This window comes from Sus scrofa, chromosome 5 (genome assembly GCF_054392235.1).
Source record: "Sus scrofa isolate SSC_HxYL_T2T_F1_AM1 chromosome 5, Sscrofa_HxYL_maternal_Yorkshire_Landrace_v2.0, whole genome shotgun sequence".
Lineage (NCBI taxonomy): Eukaryota > Metazoa > Chordata > Mammalia > Artiodactyla > Suidae > Sus > Sus scrofa.
The window spans coordinates 8,185,543-8,210,160 of record NC_139387.1 but is presented as its reverse complement, the minus strand read 5'-3'; the positions used below and the strand labels follow the sequence as shown (position 1 = coordinate 8,210,160).

The 24,618-nt window shown below is 42.0% G+C and overlaps 1 protein-coding gene and 1 pseudogene across 4 annotated transcripts in view; one reads left to right on the top strand and one right to left on the bottom strand.

Annotated features, from left to right (window-relative positions):
• Nucleotides 1–24,618, top strand: part of TNRC6B (trinucleotide repeat containing adaptor 6B) — a 247,943-nt gene that overhangs the window by 84,280 nt on the left and 139,045 nt on the right. For all 4 annotated transcript variants that reach the window (XM_021092845.2, XM_084955174.1, XM_021092843.2 and 1 more), the window contains exon 4: nucleotides 12,597–12,664. In XM_021092845.2, coding sequence (XP_020948504.2) covers nucleotides 12,597–12,664 — 68 coding nt within the window. The remainder of the gene's footprint in view (nucleotides 1–12,596; nucleotides 12,665–24,618) is intronic.
• Nucleotides 5,370–6,351, bottom strand: LOC102162470 (small ribosomal subunit protein eS12 pseudogene; annotated as a pseudogene).

Sequence of the window (24,618 nt, the reverse complement as noted above, 5' to 3'; positions counted from 1 at the left end):
TTGTGTTTGTAGCAGCATTGTTGACAATGGCCGAAAGGTAGTTACCACCCAGTGTCCATCGACCAGACAAATGGATAACCAACATGTGATGTATCCATAAAATGAAATATTATTCAGCCTCGAAAGGAAGGAAACTCTGACACATGCCACAGCATGGATGAACCTTGAAGACTTTGTGAAGTGAAACAACCCTATCACAGAAGGATAAAGACTGCATAATTCTGCTTATCTGAGGTCTGCTTGAAGCGGTCAGATTCACGGAGCACAGCATGGGGTTGCCAGCCGGGGGCTGGAGGGAGAGGCAGTGGAGGGTTACTGTTCAGTGGGTACGGAGTTTCAGTTTGGGAAGAGGAGAAGAGTTCTAGAGATGGTGGTGGTGGTGGTCAGAAAACAACGGGAATGTGCTTTGTGCCACCGAACGGTGAACTTAAAATGGTTAAGATGATAAATTTTAATGTTTTGTATATCTTATCACAGTGTTTTTAAAAAGTCATTGGGGGAGTTCCCATCAGTGGTTAACGAATCCGACTGGGAACCATGAGGTTGCGGGTTCAATCCCTGACCCTGCTCAGAGGGTTAAGGATCCGGCATTGCCGTGAGCTGTGGTGTGGGTTGCAGACACGGCTCGGATCCCGAGTTGCTGTGGCTCTGGCGTAGGCTGGCAGCTACAGCTCCGATTAGACCCCTAGCCTGGGAACCTCCATATGCCGCGGGAGCGGCCCAAGAAATGGCAAAAAGACAAATAAATAAATAAATAAAAACTAAAAAGTCATTGGGGCTTTCGTTGCTGGACAAGATGGAGTATCAGGAACAGGATTTACCCTCCCACTAGAAACAACTGTTTAGCAAATATACAGAAGGTACCTGAAGCAGTGGTTTTCGAGACAGTGGACATCGGGTGTTGAAGGACATTGCTCACTGAGAAATGGAAAACAGGGCGAGTCCTCCGACCAGCCCAGCGTACTGGCGTGAGAGAGCTTCGGCCTCAGTGCGGGGAAGGAGATCCAGGCAAAGCCCAGGGGCCCCTCTCAGTTGAGGCAACATTGCTGAGTGTCCAGGAGACCTGAGCAGCCAGTTTGCCAGACAGAATCCTGGAGAGAGCTGCTCTGAGAGAGAACTCTGGAGATTTGTGCAGGGGTCACCCTGAGTTCAGCAGAGTACTTTTTGGCACAGGCATGTGTCTACTCAAGGCTGGGGCAGGAGGGGGCCCATCCAAGAGGATTAGAAGGAATGGAGTCTAGCACTCAAACAGTGCCCGAAATTGTGCCAGTTTCTACAGGCTGGGAAACCTCCTAATGCCTGGAGCATTATTAGGACACTCTGCAGTAGTGCTGGTGGACGTCTCACCTCGGTAGAGGGGAATATTAGCTCTAACTAATTATTAAGTCTGGCTTAGCAAATCCTAACAGCAAGACCCAGAAGGAACACGCTGTTTCAAAGTAATTTCACTGCATCTCAGAACAAAGCTCAAAAATATTCATAGGGATACAAAAATAGTCAGAACCCAGAAAAAAATTCTCAGAGTCTGTTATTCAAAGCAGAGATTTTCAGGCATGTAAAAACCAGGAAAATACAAACATGGCGAGGAGAAAAATCAATTGAAGCCAACTCACAGTTGACACAGATGTTAGAATTAGCAGACAAGAATATTAAAACACTTGTTATAACTGTACTTCAGATGTTCAAAAAGTCAAGCAGAGACATGGAAAATACATTTTTTCAAAGACCCAAATGGGGAGTTCCTATTGTGGCGCAGTGGAAACAAATCTTATCCATGAGGATGCGGGTTTGATCCCTGGTCTCACTCAGTGGGTTAAGGATCTGGTGTTGCCGTGAGCTGTGGTGTAGGTCGCAGACACGGCTCAGATCTGGAGTGGCTGTGGCTGTGGCCGGCCGCTGTAGCTCTGATTGGACCTCTAGCCTGGGAACTTCCATATGCCACAAGTGCAGTCCTAAAATGCAGGGGGAAAAAAAAATACCTAAATCAAATTTCTAGAGTTTCACGTTGGTCCATAGCCTGGTCCTGCCAGCACTGCAACAAAGCATTGTGGGCTGTGCCCTGGGATCCAGCTCCATCCAGGTCTAAGCTCCGCTCTGAGGGGCCACATTGCTGTCTGAAGCTCATCATCATACTCTTCACACTCAGTTATCCTGCCTCTGCAGAGGGAGCTGCATGTGCCAAGGTGTGGAGTGGAGAAGGCATTTGGAGACCTTTAAGGCTTTCAACCTCCTAGGGGCACAGGGCAAATGTGTCTGTAGAGCTGAGGTTGGGGAGGTGAGCCATACCTGTCCAGAGCACCACTTGTATAAGCCACCCAAGGATGTTGGACTGGCCTCTTTCTACCTGGGGGTTTAGGGGGGCAGTGCAGCAAGATGGCCAAAGTCCACCAAGAAACTCACCCTCTCCCACTGAATGGTATTAGGACTCCAGTGGGGCTGTTGATGGAAGAACTGTGTTTCCCAGAAGCTCCTGCATCCAGGTGTAGCCAGGTGACTGGCTCTCAATCAGTCAGTGGGATGCTGGTGATAAAGCTGTGCCTCTAAGGTCCGCAGTCTATAAGCAGAGAAGTCTGGGTCCTAGGGACTGGCAGGGACATAGAACGGGACGAACATGGGCTTCTGAATCACCACCTGCAGGAAAAGCACCTGCTGTAACCAGGGTCACTAACCTGGCCCCTTAGCTACGTGGGATCTATTGTTAGACTTCTGGGGGAGAAATTTTCTAGAGTTGAAGACTATAATATTTGAGATGAAAAATATACTGGATGGGATTGTGGCAGAGTAGATATTGCAGAATAAAAGATTAGTGAACCTAAAAAATTACCCGTAGAAACTATCTGATATGAAACACAGAAAAGAGGAGTAAAAACAAAAAAGTGAAGAGTATCAGTGTGTCCTGGGCAACTTCCATCAGCCCAGTGCACTTGTAATTGGAGTCTCTGAAGAAGAGGGAGGGGGGCAGAAAAATATCTAAGAAATAATTTCCCAAATTTGATAAAAACTGTAAACCCACAAGAGCTCCTACTGTGGCACATTGGAATTGGCGACATCTCCACAGTGTCAGCACACAGGTTCAATCTCTAGCCCAGCACAGTGGATTAAAAGGTCCAGCCTTGCCACAGCTGTGGCGTAGGTCACAACTGTGGCTCAGATCTGATCCCTGGCCCAGGAACTCCATATGCGGGGCGGCCAAAAAGAAAACAAAAAACAAACTGTAAACAAACCCACAGATACTCAGCCAAAAGGCTCAGTGTGCCTGAAGCACAAGAAAAACAGAAAACCACAGCAAAGCACATCCTAACTAAATTACTCAGAACCACTGATAGAGAAAATCTTAAAACCAGAGGAAAAAAAGACACACTATTAACAGAGGAACAAAGAACTTCTCGTTGGAAACAATACAAAGAAGAAGGCAGAGGAGCAACATCTTTAAAGCACTGGAAGAAAAAAATTGCTAACCTTGAATTCTATAACCAGTGAAAATTTCTTTGAAAATTGAAGGCTAAAAATTGAATTCAAAGGCTGTTTTAGACATATAAAAGCTGAAATAATTTATCACCAGCATACCCATACTCTAAGTAATGTCAAAGGGAGAAGGAAAATGATGCCAGATGGAAATATGAATCCACACAAAGGAATGAAGAGCTCAGAAAGTGGAAACTACATGGGTAAATGTTGCTTAAATCTCTTTGAAAGAGAATTGATTGTTTGAACAAAATAATACAAATGCATTGTGGGTTTGTAACATTTGATCTGTGAATCATGCAATAACAGTGGCATAAAGGCCTTGAGGGAGAAAACAGTAGAATGCTATTGTAAGGTGCTTAGATATGAATTAGTATGATTTCACTTGAAGAAAAGAGAATAATACGTGGTTGATCCTTGCACCATGGGGGTTGGGGTCCTGACCCTCTGAGCGGTCAAAAACCCAAGTATAACTTTTAGTCAGCACTCCCTGTACTCGATTTCTCCATGTCTGGGGTTCCTCCCCATCCACGACTTAACCAACTGGAGATTCTGCAGTCCTGTAGTGTTTATTACTATGGGGAAAAAAAATCTGCCTATAAGTGGACTTGCACAGTTCACACCTGTGTTGTTCAAGGGTCAGCTCCAGCTCATCCTGTGAAGCCAGCATTGCTCTGACACCAAACCAGACAAAGACATTGCAAAAAAAGAAAACTACAGATCAACGTCTCTCATGAACATAAATGCAAAAAGTCTAAAACCTCATGTTAGCATCCTGAGTCAACAGTATGCAAAAAGGATAATATGGGAACAGGTAGGGTCTCTCCCAGGAATGTAGGGTTGGTTTAATTCAAAATCAATGTCGTTCATCACATTAACAAAGTAAAAAAGAAAAACCATATGATCAATTCAACAGATGCAGAAAAAGCATCTGACAAATGTCACATTCACTCCTGATTTAAAAAAAACTTCGGAGTTCCCGTCGTGGCTCAGCGGAAATGAATCTGACTAGCATCCAGGAGGATGCAGGTTTGATCCCTGGCCTCACTCGGTTAAGGATCCGAACCTTAACCCTAACCCTTACTCTAAGCTATGGCTGTGGTGTAGGTCGCAGATGTGGCTTGGATCCTCCGTTGCTGTGGCTGTGGTGTAGGCCTGCGGCTGAAGGTCCAATTCAGTTTGACCCCTGGCCTGGGAACTTTGATATGCCGCGGGTACAGCCCTAAAAAGAAAGAAAGAAAAAGCTCTCGGCAAAATACAAATAGAAAGGAGCTACTCAACCTGATAAAAGATTTCTATGAAAATTCTGTTGTTCACATAAAACTCAGTGGTGAATGACTGAGTGCTTTACTCCTGCAATGTAGGACAAGAAAAAGAAGGATGTCTGCTCTCTACACTTCTGTTCAACATTGTCCTGGAAGTTCTAGCCAGGACACAAAGGTAAAGAGAAGAGGAGAGGAGAGAGGAGGGCAGGGAAGCGGAGTCGGAAGAGCACATACTGTGCGACTCCATGTGTGTGAACTCTGGAAAATGGGAACTAATCCGTAATGACAAAAAGGGCGATGTCTTCATGAGTATGTTCACATATCAAATTTGATCAAATTGCTCTAAATATGCAGTTAAATATATATCAGTTATACCTCATAAAACTTAAAATTTAAAGTCCTTTTTTTTTTCTTTTCTTTTTCAGCCTCACCCTCGGCACGTGGAAGTTCCCAGGCCAGGGATCCAATCCGGTCCGCATCTGTGACCTATACTGACTAGGATCCCCAACCCACTGTGCCACAGCAGCAACTCCTAAAATACTCCTTTAAAAGAAGAAAACAGCCAACAGTTTTCTAAAAATGCAAACTACCAGATTTGGTCCTTTTGTCTTTTTTTAAGAGCCCAGTTTGTTTGTTTTTTTATTCGATCAGTTCCTCGCCTTTGAAATACCCCTCAATGACGTCCTTGGCTGGAGACTCTGCCGTAGTCCTTCACCACCACACAACTGCAACCAACCACTTCACGGGGTCTTCCCTCTCTGTCAGTTTTACAGAGACGTACACATTCCCCTACTTTCTTGTCGTCGCCTTAGTCAGGTCGATCTGGTGCTCAGCACAAAGGTCTTCCAGCAGCTTGACAGGCATGGGCTCGTCACAGTTGAATGCAAGCAAAGATGGGCTTGGTGCTTGTCTAAGGCTTTGGCCGCCTCTCGAATTCCACATGCTAAACCATTGTGGATGAGGGCGCTCTTCAGCTCCCCTTGTGGAGCAGTATTCAGTATACCCCCAGCAGCAATGCCTTCCTGGCCACGGCAGCGGGTTACAGGTGGAGCTGAATCTTGACTGCGCCTGAGGCTCCACCTCTCTGCAACTTGGTGGCAGCAGAGAAAGAGCTGGTCCTTTTCTCACTTATTGAGCTGGTGCTGGATTAAGTACTAAGTCTCGAAATTCTGGTTCTTCAGGTTTGGGATATTTTCTCTACTTATTTATTCGATAATTTCTTTTCTCTCCTTCGGGAATTCCTGTTATTCAGTGTCGAACCTACAGGATTGATCCCTCAATTTTCCTCTTTATCTCTCAATTTTTATCACTTTGAATTTTTTACTTTCTGGAGAGTCTCTTTACCTTCCAATGTTTTTATTTTTATTTTTTTCCTTTTACAGCTACACCTGCAGGACATGGAAGTTCCAGGGCTAGGGGTGGAATCGAAGCTGCAGCTGCAGGCCTTTGCCACAGCCACAGCAACACTGGATCCGAGACACATCTGCGATTTATGCCACAGTTTGCATCAACACAGGGTCCTTGACCCACTGAGCAGGGCCAGGGATCGAACACACATCCTCATGGATACAGGTTAGGGTTAGGGTACAGAGGCAGGCACAGAGCCACAATGGAACTCCATGTAAATCACTTTAGTGGAGGGCTAGGAGGGAGCAGAGATTAATAACTCAGGTTAATCTACCATGTTACATATATGGATAAAATAGGGACATTTCAGTCATTCAAGATCTCAAAAAATTCTTTTATCATATACCTTTTACTAGGAAATCATTGGAATCTATGTACCACCTAAACCATGAAATAGGAAGACAAAGGCTCTGGGAAACAGGTGCTCTAGGGAAGAGGAGAGAGCAGAGGATTCCAGAGATGAAGGGAAAGAGACATCCCTGGCAAGATGTCAGCTGTTCAGCAGCCTGGAGAGCAAACAGTCTAGACTGGAACCGGAGAAAACCCCCGAGGAATGTCTCCAAGACTGGAGTGAAATTGATAGATTACCTAAAGTGTTTGAACTTATTAAGAAGAGACTTACAGCTCTGTTGGAGGGTTTGAGGAAGGATTAGTGAAAAATACATAATAAATAGTCAGGGAGTTCCCGTCGTGGCTCAGTGGCAATGAACCGGACTAGTATCCATGAGAAGGAGGGTTCGATCCCTGGGAACCTCCATATGCAGTGGGTGTGGTCCTAAAAAAAAAAAAAAGGGCCAAAAAAAATTGAAAGAAAGTGTAAGAAGAAGTAGTATTTGTTAGTTCCAGGGGAAAAAAATGTATAAGAAAGGATATTAATTATAATATTCCATATGATTCAGCTCTGCGTGTTATTTACTTAGTAGCTCTGTTAGCACTGAATGCTGATTTGAACAAAAATTGTGCTTTATAATGGGTGGATGGGAGAAGAGAGGTACGCATGTGTTGGGGGGCAACAGAACAGAGTTCTCAGTGATGAGAACACAGAAGTAATGGGGTGTAGTTTATTCTTTTAAGAATTAAGATAGTGGAGTTCCCATTGTGGCTCAGGGGTTAAGGACACGATGTTGTCTCTGTGAGGATGCGGGTTCAATCCTTGGCCTTGCTCAGTGGGTTGAGGATCCTTGAGGATCCGGTGTTGCCATAAGCTCTGGCATAGGGCACAGATGTGGCTTGGATCTAGTGTGGCTATGGCTATGGCTGTGGCGTGGGCTGGCAGCTGCAGCTCTGATTTGACCCCTGGCCCAGGAACTTCCATATGCCCCAGGTGCGACTGTAAAGAGAAAAAGAAAAAAGAAATTTGAATAGTAAAGGAGGCGGGGGAGGGGACAGGAGAATATTTGAAGAGGATCGCAAGGTCAAAAACAATTTTTCAGAATAGAAGAGATTATAAAAATATTTGTAGGTTGAAGGGGTAGATTTTACTGGAAGGGGATAAAGAAGGGTTCCTGAGATAGATCACAGGGGGGGCAGTGTGGTGTAGGTCATGAGTTTAGGGTACAAATGGTGTAGGGTACAAGTGGTGAGGTTAGCCTTGCAGAGCAGTGTGGGGGCAGGGGGTGGGGAGGTTGGGTGAAGCTACAGATTTATAATATAGCCACAAGAGAAGAAACGAAGGGCTTTATGTGGGATAGGCTTGCGAGATAATCTTAGACATTATCATCTTCAGAAAGGACGGACTAGGGAGGATGCATGTGGAGGGGTTTGGAGCAGGGGCGGGGGATGTGGTGGAGGAGGTCAGTCCTTCATCCCAGTTCTTAGCACCTAGAAGGAGAAGGCACTGGGACGTTGTGTTGCAGGCATGAATGACCCGCTGGAAGGGCTGTGTTAGAGTCTAGGATACACAGAGATTACATTGTTTTCCTCCTGGGCTCACCAGTAGGGGGGCAGCAGGTGAACAAAGGATCATAGCTGCTCACCGAGCCCTGCTAGTCACTGGAAGGAGCACCTGGAAGGGAGGAGGAGGCTGAGCTAGGAAATAACAGAAACACTTCCTAAAAAAAGTAACTTTTGAACCAGCCTTTGAAGGTTTCCTGGAAGTTCACCAGAAAGACAGGATGAGAAAGAGCCTTCCAGGTGGAGGTGCTGAGATGTCAGCCCTGAGTAGAAGTTAAGTGGTATAATTTGTAAAGGAACCCGTTTTATAACTTTCTGTAGCTCTGCTCTGCACTCCAGGAGCTGAATGAAAAAAGTAAGGGGTTGGCAAGACAGGAGTGTCGGAAGAACAAGGTGGTGAGCAGATCTAGGAGGGTGAGAAGGAAAGTCACTGGAATTCCTGTCAGGTGAAGCTCTGAATGGACCCTTACAAAAGAGAGGAACCAAGGGAATGGATGTGATAATGAAGATGTGACAATGTAGAGAGGGAGTGAGAGAGTTTGGAGGCAGATTTCTTCATCCATGGACCTCAGGTCCTCGCCATCTCCTGGCTGAAGTAGGAAGGAGATGGATTGTCTGTCTAGGACAGGTCGAGAGTGCCTGGTACCTGTAGACTGAGTTAAAAGTACCTTTCCTTCCTTGAAGTTGTTTCCTTGCATTCTCGCAGTATATTGTATTTGATTAGTTTTTGTCTTTTCGACTCATCTGTAAGTTTTTTGAGGGTAAGGTGTCTCCTTCACCATCTCAGCTCAGCACCTGGCATGTAATATGTACTCAATAAATATTTGTTGGACGAATGAATGGCGGTGGGAGAAAGATGAGGGTATAAGTTTTATGAATAAAAGTGTTGAAGCTGAAAATGAAGTCAAGGGGGAGGAGTGGTGGAAATCATCAAATTAAGTCCAAAAGTGTTCAAGAGATTTGTAGAAAAAAAGAAATAAAGATGCCCTTATTTCTTTTGCGAGGGAACCGGAAGTGGGTTTGAGAAAAACAGGAAGTGGTAATAAGGAGCAGTGATCTTTCTGGGACCATTTTTATTGCCTTGTGAGATGATGGGGAGTGAGAAAAGGGATAACGTGAAGGAGGTGATATCTTCTGGGGAGAAGCATGTTGATGGATAGACTGAAAAGAATGAATATGAATGTGGAGTGTCTGTGCCGTGGAAGACCTGGGCTTTTAGGCGAGAAGGAGCACTGTCTGTAAAGGCACAGAGGGCTGAGGGTCCACCCCGGGTCCAGAATGGTGAGTGAGGCAGGGGCAGATAGGACAGATCACTTATGCAGATGAGCTGAACTTTTGTCCCTCAAGATGGGTGATAGAATGCCCCTGAAGAATGAAGGAGAGTGATGTGTTCGTGTTTGTCTTTTACCAAGTCCGCCTGATGGAAATGCTCTGGAGGGTGCATTGAAATAAGATGGGCCCAGCAGCACAAAGACCAGTGACAAGGCTTTTGTAGCAGTGAGATTTAGAGACGCTGGCTTTAACGATGACAGTTAAAGGGGCTAAAGAAGAGGTGATGGATACAAGAGTTGTTAAGAGGCAGAAGCCACTGTAGTTGGTGATTAATGTGGGGTTCCGGAAAGGAGGTGGAGAATCTCGTATAATTATAGGTTTCCTGTTTGAAGATCTCGGTGAATAACTGTACCATTTACAGAGATAGGGCATATAACAAGGAGGAGAAATTTGAGGACAAAGATGATGTTTCATTTTGGACCTGTTGGGCCATGCGAGTGGAAACTAGTGTGTAAAATATGGGGGCTGGAGCTCAAGATTCCAGAGCCAGTGCAGGGGAGGTTGTTGAAGCTGTGGACTCTTTGATTATTTCTTCTTGTCATCATTGTGCTAATTAGAAATTGGTTATAGATAAGCCTTAAAAAACAAACAAAAACTGGTAAGCAGAAACTAAGTCTGAAATTTAGAGCTTTTTTTTTTTTTGTCTTTCTGCCTTTTCTAGGGCCGCTCCCGTGGCATATGGAGGTTCCCAGGCTAGGGTTTGAATTGGAGCTGTAGCTGCCAAGCCTATGCCACAGCCACAGCAACGCGGGATCCAAGCCACATCTGCGACCTACACCACAGCTCACGGCAACGCTGGATCCTTAACCCACTGAGCAAGGCCAGGGATCGAACCCGCAACCTCATGGTTCCTAGTCGGATCCGTGCACCACTGAGCCACGATGGGAGCTCCTTTAGAGCTCTTTAATTGGAGAGGATTTTTAAAGATGAAAGACCAAGAAAATTTCATAATACATATAAGTGGGAGAATAGTCATTCTTGGCTTGAGAAAATGATTCTGAGGAACTTTAAAGTTTAAACAATTTGTCGTCTTTTTTCCCCCCTAAGGCGTAACGTTTGTAGAATTAAGTGTATAAAATGTACAATTCAGTGATTTCTTTTTCACATGTGTGTACTTTCTTGTAACCGCAGAACAGAAAGATCATCTCTAGCTCCTCATAAAGTTCTCGCTGCAACATTGTAACCCTGTTTTTTTTTCTGCTAGGGGTTTAGATCACTGTGTAAATTTAGGATGGGAGAATCCTCCCTCTCCTTGGCAAAGCCTGGTAGGCTGCAGAATCAGGAAGTCCATAAGAGAAGAATAAAAGTCGAAACCTGGTTTGAATTTCACAGTTTGCAGTGTGCGTCTTATTATTCTTGCTCATACTTCCTTCAGTTTCTCCTTTTAATGGGAATAAAGTAAACCTCTAGATTTTTGTGTCCTTTTTGAAACTTAGCCTCTTAAAAGTATCCCATCTTCTCCAGTATTTCTGAGAAATGGAAACAGCAGAGGGTTGCAGAGCTGGGAAGCATTCTGTTTTATTTGGGTTTCATTAGGGTGTGTATCTATGTTGTTGTCTTCTAGATTGCTAGGCCCTATAAGACATGGACAGTATATTTCTTCATAGGGAGTAATCCTTGAATACATCTGTTGATGTCTATCTCCTTGAGTATATCTGTTTGATTTTTTTTTTTTAATTATGTCTTTTGGGAAACTTTCATAGGACTGGTAGTCCCAGTTTGTGGAAATAGCTCTAATCTCTGTCAGTGATCTTCCTTTATTGATCAGTAAACCATCTGGAATAGTAAAATGCTTGTTTTCTTCCTTTGGAAAAAAAAATTTTTTTTCTTTTTTTGGCTGCACCCGTGGCTGGCAGAAATTTCACAGGCCAGGGGTCAAACCCACACCACAGCAGTGGCCCAAGCTCTGTGCCGCAAGAGAACACCTGAAAATCTGTATTGAGAAGTAAACTATATGCATAAAAGAGAAAAGAAAGATGTACAATTAAAAAAGAATAATTATAAAATAAACACCCATGTACCTACTCCACAGTCCAAGAAACAGGACCTAACCATACCCCAGAAACCGCCACGTGCCCTTTCCTCATCGAATACCCCTCCCTACTCTCGTGATATTCACCCACCTAAATTTTGTGATCATCATTCCCTTTTCTTTATAGTTTTATAAACCATAAAAATATATCTATGTCTATATATACACACATATGTGGTTTGAAAATGTATATATATATTTGAATTTTATACTAATGGATTTATACTGTGCATGTATTCTTTTGTCTTAAAATACCATAGCCTATTTATCTATTTTACTGTTGGTGGATGTTTGTTTCTGTATTTTTTTTTCCTGTTAAAAATAATGCTACTAAAAGTATTTTTGCGTAGGTGCAAAAGTTTCTCTGGAAGTAATTGTACCAATTTTCTCTCCCTTCGGGAGTGGATGAGAGTTGCTACTGCTCTGCACCTTTGACAACGCTTGGTTTTGCCCAACTTTTAAATTTTAGCCAGCCTGGTGTTGTGACCTGGTTTCTCTTGGTGGTTTTAATTTGCATTTTCCTAATTGACAGGAGATTGAACACCTTTTCATATGTTTAGGGCCATTTATGGGTCCTCTGAAGAGGACTCCATTATTTTGTAAATTTTTCTGGCAGGTTGTCTTTTTCTTATTGATTCATAGCAATTCTTTATTATATTCCAGCTGCTAATCTTTTGTCACAGTTATGGGTTGCAAGTCAATATGCGTCCTTTTTTGGGCAGTTCCTATCGTGGCTCAGCAGAAACAAATCTGACCAGTTATGAATCTGACCATGAGGAGGACTCAGGTTCGATCCCTGGCCTTGCTCAGTGGGTTAAGGATCCAGCATTGCTATGAACTGTGGTGTAGGTCGAAGATGTGGCTCGGATCTGGTGTGGCTGTGACTGTGGCTGTGGCCAAGGCTGGCAGCTACAGCTCCACTTGGACCCCTAGCCTGGGAACCTCCATATGCCGCAGGTGTGGCCGTAAAAAGACAAAACAAAAAACAAACAAAAAAAAAACACTTCCTTTTTTATTCTGTAAATCTGGTCACCCAAGAGAGATGCCCTAGCAAACCAGGAGAGTGAAAACCAGTGGCTCAGGCCCCTGTCTAGGTCCTGCAGTGAAATGTCCTGTGCTGCTACAAGCGCAGGCCCTGGCACTTGGGAGTGAGTTGCATCTTAGTACTGACTACTGCTGACCTGTGGTGCTTGCCTTTGCAGGTGGAACAGGAGGATTTTGTAATGGAAGGGCATGGCAAGACTCCACCTCCTGGTGAAGAAAGCAAACAGTGAGTCACAGTTTATTTAAAAAGGGTCTCGTTACAGATCTTCAGAAGCACTTTGGTTACACACGCTGAGAGCGTGTTTGCAGGCGATGTATATGCTGGGCACATTGTGGAGCTCACCAGTTGCTTTGGTGGCTCTTAAGGCATTGCTTCTATTTATAGACGGACTAACTGGAGGGACAAGAAAGTTGGCTTTTGTAGTTGTTCACACTTGACTAATCAAAATTTATGTTACGCTTTAGCAAAGGCTTTAAGGCTTAGGATGTTCCAAATTGAACTAATTCAGTCTGGTTAATTTCCAAAGAAAGTATAAAATGGTATATCCTTTTCTTAACAATGTCTTTAAGTGAAATAAATTAATAGACTGTTTCCCTGCATTCCAAGTGTGAATTTATTTGAATAGTACTTCCTGAAATTCTATTCCATTTAGTTATGTGTACTTCTGATCTTTGTTTAAATAACAGGTTATTTCCCTTAAGGAAAAGGAATTATAAATAATATAATTTTGCCAACATTCTAAATAATTCAGGATCTCTCCTTTAACTTCTTAAGGAGTGATAAGTTTTGAATCTGAAATTGAGATCCTCTGGGTAGCTTTTTGGTGGCAGTGAGTAGATTTTTTCCTCTCTCTGTCACAGAACTTGAAAAATTATATTGCAGAGCAGACTGGTGTTTCATATGCCCTTTTAAAGGAAAAACAGTTAAGAGTGGCGTTAAGTACTGACCCAGCTACTATTTTTTTTTTTTATTCAGACAGTAGTCTTCTAAGTTGAATGGGACAGTGATTCATGGAATTTACTAAAAGTTTGTAGAGAGAAACTTTTTTCTCTCATCTTTGTTTTTTCCTAGAAAATAATTTAGTTTGGGTCTGTCTTACAGAAATTACGTCTCTGAAACTCTTAGGGATAAATTATGCAGAATATGCTGCGCTGCCTGCCACGAGGCCAGGTTCATTAAAGGAGAATGTTTGTCTTGTATTTGTTGTGAATGGAAACCAGGATATTTTCACAGCTGGTTTAATTTGCTAACCAGGCAGTTTTAAAAATAGCTTACAATATAAATCCTAACTTTGCTGTATTCTGTCAAATGGACTTATATTCTGCATGGGTGGATGAAATCAATTCATCTTTAGCAAACGAGAAAGCCAAACATCTAGTCCCAGTAGAATTACAGGAACTCTTCAGGTGCCCTGCCCCCCTACCCACTTCCCCACTCCGACACTCAGGTCAAAGGTATGTGAAAATCATAGCTCCCATTTGAGAAGGGTTTTCTGTGCACTAAGTACTTGGCTTAGATGCTGTGTATGTTATTTCCACCCCTTACAGTGTCTTCAGCCTACTCAGATATTGGAATCGGTAACTTGCCCATGGTAATGCAACTTAAAATCGAAGTTACGATTTGAATCCGGATCTTACTGACTTTAAAGTGTTTTATAATACCTCTTGAACCCAAACTCTTTGCCAGCTCTGCGAGTTATGTTCCTGAAAAGTATTGTGGCAAAACTGCAGCTGTCAAGATCAAAGTCTCAAGGATAAGAGTGAGTTGGGGAAACAATGAAAATGGCATTAAGCCTCTTTAAAGCACAGATGAAGGTTCTGTTCTCTGAAGGGTATCCATTTCCCACACAAACCAGTCTTTCTCTTTAAAAACCTGCTCCACTAACCTCTCTCCTGAATCAGCTTCTTTAGGTATTCAGGAAACATTGCTGGGACAGATTCTCCCACAAGTTTTATGTTATACAAACTGTACTTCTTTTAGAGAGCTTCAGACAGCCCGAGCAGACCTGAAAACGTCATGGGTTGTGTCCTTACCATTCTCCCTTGATTGTTCTACTTACACAAGTCTCTACCTTTTCACAGATGAACCTTTTCTTTTGTTTTTCTGGGCTCCGTCTGCTCTCATATATTGAAATGATAAAGCAGACAATAAAAAATAAATTAAAAAAAAAAAGAAATGCTAAAGCAGAAGTGAACCTTCTTGCTGGGCCTTCCTCCCACAGGCCTGCCCACCTCTTCTTCTGTGGGAGTGGGGAGCAAAGGTGCTGTGTTCTTTTGTTTGAGGCAATAGAAATAAAAAGGTCGAAAGATTTTTATTTTTCATTTTTTGTGTCTCAGAACTGCAATTAGCAAAGGATGATTGACTCCTGGAGGGCAGGATCTAGGCACTGAATACTCCAGTCTAGATCCTGTGAGTGACACATTGCTGAATGACTTACGAAATTCCCATTCATCCTTTTATTTTTTAATTATAAAAAGTAATACATGGTTGTCATAAAACATTCAAAGCGTTAAGTGTGGATTTAGAAATAAAAACAAGATGCTTCTCTTACCCTCCTTCCTTTCCTAATCTTCTTAAATATTTTCTGTGTATTTAGAAAAAACAACTAGATTTTTTTCTCACATAGCTCTTCTGAGACTTTTTTAATCTGACATCTTTCACAGTCTGTTGAACGGATATACTGTAGTCATTCTTCTCTAATAAGTATTTTGGTGGCCTTCACTTCTTTGATTATTATAAACAATACTTTATTGAACATCTTTATTCTTATGTCTTTATACATAGGTGTATTTCTGTAGAATAGGTTTCTAGACATGGATCTGTTTGCCATTTGGCTCAAGGACCTATTTTTTTTCTACAAGGAGATCACTGCTATCAAATTACCTTTCAAAAGAGCTATGTCAGGAGTCCCCACTGTGGCACAGTGGGTTAAAAATCTGATTGCAGTGGCTCGGATCACTGCAGAAATGTGGGTTTGATCCCCGGCTCAGCGCAGTGGGTTAAAGGATTCAGCATTGCTGCACCTCCGGCATAGGTCAGGATTGCAGCTTGGATTCAGTCCCTGGTCCCAGAACTTCCATATGCCAAGGGTGTGCCCATTAAAAAAAAAAAAAAAAGGTCTACCAGTGTTCATTTCTATCAGCAGTGAATGAGGGCGCCCCGTCCTCCACACCTTGGGTAACAATAAAATTATTTATCTTTGAGTGTTTGCCACTCTAATATTTTAATTTGCACTTTTCTGCTTACTAATAAAATGGAATATCTTTTGTTAGTGTTTTGGCCATTGATTTTTATTTCATGTACCACCACCCTATTTACATATGATTCCTACTTTTGCACTGGGTTGTTTGTTCTCTGTAGGAACCCTTTATAAAAGTATAGGTGTTAACCTCTGTCTTTTGAGATGTTTTAAATATTTTCCCTCAGGTCTTATCTTTTGACATTGTGGTATCTTTCATACCAATAAACCATTTAAATGTTTATGTAGTAAAATCTGTCTTTATGAACATTATGGTTTGTGCTTGCCGCGAGAAGTCTACCTCGCGTGCTGACCTCGCCTTTGTTTTTCTGTTGTATTTTTCACATTTAGGCCTTTAATTGAACTGGTACTCATTTTTGTGTATGGTGTGAGGCAGAGACCGAACTTAATTTTTTCCTTAATTGGTTACTAAAGTGGCCCACATTCACTGGTATTAGTTTTGATGGATGGCCAGTTTCATTTATGGAGGCAGATGGAGCACAGGTATAATATAACACACTCCAAGGTCACAGAGCAAAGTCTAGGAGGGTTTAGGTCTAAAATTATTTCTGTTCACTCATCTGTGCCACTTTCATTTCTTCATTTAACATTTTTACCATAGGTTCCGGAGGTCTTGAAAAAATTATTTTATCTCTGTGATACTTATTTCAGTGGAGTAAGTTCTGTTAAGGGGCAGATTAAGGTAGCTATGCATGTAGAAAGCTTTCACAAAAGGTAATTCACTTTTGATATTGACAAATATTTCTGCTAAACTGTTAATGTTTAGATTGGTTTTGCTGATTTCTGGTGTATGTGTGAATAAGTTTTGGTAGAGTGTATAGCTTTAAACATTTGTTGTCTGTATGTTGTCGTAATATTGTTGCTTTTTAATGAGGTTTATTTAATGAAGATACTCACTTTATAAGCTATTGGAATAAATAAGACAAACCAGGTTTATTGCCATGTAATTATACACTAAACTCACACAGTATTAATCACGTGCTTAACACAGGGGTAAGTATGAAACGCTTATAGCTTTTCAAAATGCAGCACAGAAGTTCCCGTCGTGGCGCAGTGGAAACGAATCCTACTAGGAACCATGAAGTTTCAGGTTCAATCCCTGGCCTTCGCTCAGTGGGTTAAGCATCTGGCGTTACACTGTGAGCTGTGGTGCAGGTTGCAGACGTGGCTCAGGTCCTGCGTTGCTGTGGCTGTGGTGTAGGCCTCCAAGTAGATCCGATTCAACCCCTAGCCTGGGAACCTCCATGTGCCACGGGTGCCACCCTAAAAAGCAAAAAAAAAAAAAAAAAATGCAGCACAAGCAGATACTTGTTCATAGATTATATTTGATGATGCTTATTGGAAGCTCATTTCAGATAAAATGTTTCTACCCAGGCAGGATTTTGATTTGCTTTTATTTATGATACAAATCATGATCTAAATATTTGTGGGCATATCATTACTGGTAAATTATTTTAAAGTTAGATATCAGTTTTGGTGTACTAATGAGTTTGACTTCTTTGTCATTTCTTCCTTTAAAAAAATTTTTTTAATATAGATTACAAACAAGTCTAAACTTTAAATTTCCATGCTGAAATGTCATGCCTAGTCTCAAAAGATATTTGTTTTTAAATTATTTTATTCAGTTTTTTTCTACTAAATTTTTGTTGATTTCTTAATTCTTTTGATTCATTTTATGAAAGGTCGTCATTAAAAACAAATCTTTCAAAGCAAAATCTGGAAGAGATATTCGCACTCCCATATTCATTGCAGCATTATTCATATAGACAAGAAGTGGAAGCAGCTCAAATGTCCATTGAATGGATAAAGAAAATGTGGTATATACATACATACAATGGAATATTATGAAGCCTTAAAAAAGAAGGAAATCTTGTTACTTACTACAATAGGGATGAACTTCAAAGACATTATGCTAAGCAAGTAAGCCAGTCACAAAGGACAAGTGCTATATGAGTCCACCCATATGAGGTCTCTAATGTAGTCGAAATTGTGGAAATAGAAAGTAGAAAGGTGGCTGCCAAGGGCTAGAGGGAGAGAGAAAGGGAATTAGTATTTAATGGATATAGAGTCCAAGATGACAACATTCTAGTGATCTGTTGCAAAACAAAGCAAATATAGTTACACTCCTGAACTTTACACTTAAAAATAGTTAAAATATTTAATGTTGTGAATTTTTTTTTTAACTACAGTAAGAAGAATTAGCCAAAATGAAATGTACTTTTTTTTTTTTTTTTTCTTTTTAGGGCCGCACCTGTGGCATATGGAGGTTCCCAGGGTCAGGGTCTAATCGGAGCTGTAGCCACCGGCCTATGCCAGAGCCACAGCAACGCGGGATCTGAGCCGTGTCTGCAACCTACACCACAGCTCACGGCAATGCCGGATCCTTAGCCCACTCAGCAAGGCCAGGGATCAAACCTGTGGCCTCATGGATGCTGGTCAGATTCATTAGCCACTGAGCCATTATGGGAACTCCTGAAATATACTTTAAATGTAAAACATAGCCTGGATTTCAAAGACTATGTGCCCCCCAAAAAGAAAGTAAAATTGATAACTTTTAGGAGTTCGCTTGTGGTGCAGCAGGTTAAGGATCCAGCGTTGTCACTGTAGTGGCTTGGGTCACTGCTGTGATGCAGGTTCAATCCCTGGCCCAGAAACTTCCACATGCCATGGGCATGCCCCCCCCCCAAATTAATAACTTTAATATTGATTTTATTTTGAAATGATAATTTTTTATATATGTTTTATGAAATGTCATATTAAAAATTTAAAAACCAAAAAATCACATTTAATAATGTGCTTTATAGGTACTACCCCCCTTTTAGGAATTGTTAGTGTAATTAATTACATCAGTTTCTGTATCTCTGCTCTCTTGAGGTGCTCCCTTTTTTTATTTCTCTTTCTAAGGAAGATTCTGTTCTTGCATGGTCTCCATGTAGGGAAGTCGAAGTGTTGATGATAGTTTTATATTGATTCAGAAAGAAGAATATAGTTTAGGGGGTCAGCACTACCCTTCTTACCTCAGTGTGGTGTAACGTGGCTTTTTGAAATGTCTCAATGTCTTGATTAATTCTCTTCTTACTAATTACATTCTTCCCAGCTTAAATGTCTAGTTATAAAATGGCCTTTTAATTTTTCTGAATTATTAATTATTAATTCCTTATCTTTATTTCTGCTTCCACTCCTTTTTTTTTTTTTATTTTTTTAGGGCCACACCTGCAGTATATGGAAGTTCCCAGGTTAGGGGTCAGCTTGGAGCTGTGGCTGCCGCCCTGCACCACAGTCACAGCAACACAGGATCCAAACCACGTCTGTGGCCTACACCACAGCTCACAGCAACGCTGTATCCTTAACCCACTGAGCAAGGCTCAGGGATAGAACCTGTGTCCTCATGGATGCTAGAGAGATTTGTTAACCACTGAGTCAGGACAGGAACTCCCCTCTGCTTCTCCTCCTTCATCAACAGCTCTGTCTTCCTCACATTCATCTTATACTGCAGTACAACTTTTAAAAGTTTATTCTTTCCTTGTTTTATATCTGACCACCCAATTTAACACTAAACTCTTGGGGAACCTTTCTTTTGTTTTCTCTTTTGGCTGCTCCGCAGCATGTAGAACTTTCAGGCCAGGGATAAGATCTGAGTTTTGGTCTCAACCTAAGCCAAAGCTGTGGCAAGGCCGGATCCTTAACCCACTGTGCCAGGCCAGGAATCAAACCCGTGTCCCAGCACTCCTGAGATGCCACCAATCCCGTTGCTCCACAGTGGGAGCTCCTGGAAATCATTCTTTTGGTGCTTACTTAAAAGTTTTGAGAAACTCTATAGCATTTCCTAGATACAGAGAAAATGAAAATATTCTCAAATCACTCATTTTATGGATAATTATCTTCAAAATATAACCCTTGTATTTAGCCATAGGAAAGGTTTTTTTTGTTTGTCTCTTTTTTTTTTTTTTTTTTTTTTTTTTTGGTTGGTTGGTTGGTTTTTAACATTTTACTTTGTTTTCTACCATCAGTTTTTCACCAGCCTTTCCTCCCCTACTTGGGGCCTTTAAAATATGTACGTGTTAAAATAAACTTATTAAGACGTACCAAATCGGACTCTCTGTAAACACAGTCGTTATTACACAGCAGTCAGCTGGACATCAGAAAAATGGTTGGGTTTCTATATAGTTTTTTCAGATGTTTTGGGGAGAAAGGAAATGAATTTTATATTCAAGTTTATTGGTATTTTGAAAATGCCACAAAGAAGTTCAGTAGATTGATATGCTCAGGGAATTTTTGCTGCTGGGAATTTTAGTATAACCACAAACATTTTGTATCAGGTCTTTTGGAAACTTTCAGTTGCTAATTAATTTTCTAATTTGCATTGAACTTACTTAAAAATTAATTCTTTGAAAATGTCTAAGTTCTGAATTCTATTTTATGAGGTTTTTCCTGTGTTTCATAATTGAAAATGACTACTGATTGCTATTGTAGGTTAGGTGATGATTTTAAATGACAGTGACTAGGGTAGATCATGCCACTCTCAGCAAAATACAGCTATTTAATAAAATTCATTTTTATTTAGCTTATATTTTACTTATGAACAAATAATATGCCTTTATAGAAAAACATGACTTGAAGGTTGATGTATTTGCCCAGTTCCTTGAAATCGATGTTTTAAGGCTGCTTTTTTGGGCGATGTTACTGTTTTTGGGTAGTTATAGATTGTTTTGAAATACAGTCTTATGTAAACATAAATAAAGAAATGCATGTTCAGCAAGAATCTCCGGTGGTGTCACGAAAAGAACTCAAATTCTGTGATCGCTGGAGGGCCAGAACGCAAGTTCTGCCCTGAGCTCTGCCATTCGATGCCCGCGGAATCTCTGCGAACTAAAGTTTGGGTAGAAGCTGACGGGGAGACCATGGTGAAGAGGAGGCAGGCAGTGCAGGTTCGGGTTATGGCTTTACGCTCTGTCATCAGCTCTACGAGAACAGAGGCTTTGGCCAGCGTGGTCACTGCCAGTGGCACCAGAAGGCATCACTAAGGATATATTGAATAAATGAAGAGGTCAGTAGTTCCCACGGACTGTTACAATCCCTGTTGTCGACACTCCCTTTGAGGTGGGGTGACTGAAAATCCTAACTCCAGGAGCAGAGGAAAAGTGAATTGATAACCTGTCACGTTTGACTTTATACTCAGTGCTTTTTTTTTTTTTTTTTTTTTTTTTTTCTCCCCTTTTGGCTGTGGCATACAGCAGCTTGAGGCTTGATGTGGGATCTCAGTTTCCAGACCAGGACTGATCCTGGGCCACAGCATTGAAAACACCAATTCTTAACCACTGGGCCACCAGGAAACTCTTAAATACATTCTTAAGTCTTAAATATACTGCTTATATACCCTTAAATATATAAGTATATACTCTTAAATATACTGCTTTGTTAAATATATTCCAACTGACGCAATTTTTTTTTCTCTTTCGGCCGTCCTGCAATGTATGGAATTCCCAGGCCAGGGATCAGATTGGACCTGCAGTTGCAACCTAAGCTGCAGCTGTGACAACGCCAGATCCACTGCCCTGGGCCAGGGATGGAACCTGTGTCCCAGCAATCCCAGGATATCACTGATCCCGTTGTGCCACAGTGGGAACTCCCCAACTGACACGCTTTTATCACGATTCTTCTCCCAAAGTGTCCCTACCTATAAGCCAGTTGATTATTATTTTGGAGGAAAAAAAAAAGATTTTTCTCTCCACATCTGAACTCTCTGTTTCCGAGGGCCTCTGTAAGATACCTTTAGCCTACTTGCGTGCTGTTTAAAGGCTCCTCCTGCTCCCGCCCAGTGTCTCTCCCTAAGGTCTTCCAGGCATTCCTTCCCCCTCAGATGCCCCGGTTCAGGCAAAGAGACCCATCTTTCTGACCAGGAGCAGATCTAGGTTTTGTGGGACTACTCTAAGAAAAAGAAATTTCATTTGAAATACATAATTAGGTACCAAAGTGAATATTTACTTACAGCGAGGAAAGTAATCATAAAAATGGCAGCTTTTAAAAAGTTGACAAATAGGAGTTCCCGTAGTGGCTCAGTGGTTAACCAATCCGACTAGGAAGCATGAGGTTGTGGGTTCGATCCCTGGCCTTGCTCAGTGGGTTAAGGATCCGGCATTGCCATGAGCTGTGGTGTAGGTCGCAGACGCAGCTCGGATCTTGCATTGCTGTGACTGTGGCATAGGCCGGTGGCTACAGCTCCAGTTGGACCTGTAGTCTGGGAACCTCCATATGCCGCGAGAGCAGCCCTAGAAAAGGCAAAAAGACAAGTAAAATAAAATAAAATAGTAAACAAAATAAAAAATTGACAAATAGAAAATTCAGAAAAAAACAGGAGTTCCTGTTGCGGTGCAGTGGAAACAAACCATGAGGTTGAGGGTTCGATCCCTGGCCTCGCTCAGTGGGTTAAGGATCCAGCGTTGCCATGTGCTGTGGTGTAGGTCACAGACTCGGGTGGGATCCCACATTGCTGTGGCTGTGGTGTAGGCTGGCAGCTGTAGCTCCGATTGGACCTCTAGCCTGGGAACCTCCATATGCAGAGTGCAGATCTAAAATAGAAAAAAAAAAAAAGCTCATGGTTTGAAGGAGCAAGCACCAAGTAAGTGGGTAGCATTACTAACAGGGCTCAAAGGTGCTACCATCGAGGTATATACAGGGTGCCAGGAAGCACAGGGGAGGACACTGGACTCAAACCGGAGTGTCAGGGATGGCATCTCCAAATGCAGATTTGACTTTTGAGGTTTGGTTTAAGAATGTAAGGAGTTGCCCTTGTGGCTCAGCAAAACGAATCAGACTAGTATCCGTGAGGACGCAGGTTCCATCCCTGGCCTCTCTCAGTGGTGAGGATCTGGCATTGCCGTGAGCTGTGGGGAAGGTGGCAGACGTGGCTCAGATCTCGTGTTGCTGTGGTTGTGGCGTAGGCTGCCAGCTACAACTCTGATTCAGCCCCTAACCTGGGAACCTCCATGTGCCGTGGGTGTGGCCCTGAAAAGACAAAAAGAATTTAAGGGGTTTTGTTTTTTTGTTTTCGCCACGCCCGTGGCATGTAGAAGTTCCCGGACCAGCGATTAGTTCTGAGCCACAGCAGTGACCTGCGTTGCTGCCAGACCCTTAACCCACTGTACCACAAGGGAATGCCAAGAATTTTTTTTAATGTTCCTTAAAGGTCTGCTAGCATTCTAATATATAAATGTGTAATAAAAGCGTAAATGCTAACATTCTCCAAAGATTTTGGATTCTAGTTGCCTTAGAGATTCCAGTGTAGTTTTGGCTCCTCTTTCTACTTCTGACTTTGTTGGGGTTAAGATCCTGAACAGCTTAGCACTTAACATTTGTATGTTTTCTGGTTGGCTTTCCTTGTTGCTGTCATTGGTAGCACTGAAGTTGATAAGACGGAGAGAAGCCTTTGCTTTTCCTTTGTTCTCCGCAAGGCGAACTCCTACTCACGCTTTAAGACTTGGTTTACAATCTCCCTTCCCTTGTGAACCTTTTTCTGACTCTCAGCAGTCAGTTCTTTGTATCCCTATAGCATAGCTATCTTTTATCTCTATTTATACTTTAATTATGACACTTACCATGCTGTGTTTTAATTATGTCTTTGCATGAATCTATCCTTCAAGGTGTTAAAATCCTCTTTGTACGCTCCTGGGCTTGGTTCTAGCGTAGTATCGTAATACATAGTAGATGCTCAAAAAATGGTTCTGGAGTCCGTGAATGAATGGTAAGTGTAGAGTGTGGCGTCTTGTTTTTGAAAGAGGTGACTGGCCTTCCTATATTTCATGGGTACAGACTGCATTTTTTTTGTTATGGCTTCTATCTCCGAAGATTCTGGAACAGTAGGGATAATGTGGAAATTATCTATTTGGTAGAAGTTTGGTAGCATTCCCTCAGGAAAACACATAGCTGACGTAGTTTCAGTGACTAATTCTTTGTGCATCTTACACAGTTGGGTTCCTTTCTGTTGAGCCACAATGGGAACTCCCAATAATATAATTTAAAAACACTGTCTAGGAGTTCTCATTGTGACTCGGGGTTGAAAGCCCAACTAGTATCCATGAGGACACGGGTTTGATCCCTGGCCTTGTTCAGTGGGTTAAGAATCCAGCGTTGTGGTGAGCTGTGGTGGGAACCTCCATTTGCCACAGGTACAGCCATAAAAAGCAGAAAAAAAATTTTTTTAAATCTTAAAAATAAAACCACTAATTATTAATATTTAAAAAGTACAATAAATATATCGCAGAGTCCAGAATGCCTGGAAATACAGGGGAAATAGTGCATTTATTGCACTTCCTTCTTTCAGATGAACAGTTGGACTGATTGCTTAAAGTTAAGAGGTATCTCACCCAGAAAAAGATGCCCGGAGCTTGAAGGAAAATATTGATCACATTATTTGAAAATAGAACTAATATTTTTCTTTCAAATGTGTTTATGTTTCTCGACTTTTTGTGCAGCTTGCTGTTTAACACTTAAAAGGTAACACATAAACACGTTGGTACAATAATATTCTACATTGAGAAAGGGAGACTTAGCCAAATTCAGTCTCATAAAGAAATCGTGTCTGTCACAAGTTAAAAAAGGCAGCTGTACAGTCTCCATGCGTTTTAACATGTTGTGCATGTCCCACGTAAGTTAGCTTCCCGTAACTCATCTGGAAGGTATTGGAGGGATAAAAATAGACTAAATATTCAAAATTTCCATCTGAGGAGTTTCCTGCTTTTGCCTACATCTCAATTGTCAGTCCAGGTCCTGGCCCCTGCTCCCCTTGGGCCCGTGGGAGGACAGTGGAAGCATTTATGCCATAAATATTCAAGCTGCCAGATCGTCTAGGCATTGGCCTCTGCCTGCCCCGCAACAGCTCCTGTCCTCTTCGGCTGTCAGAGTGGAAGAAGCGAAGGAGGGA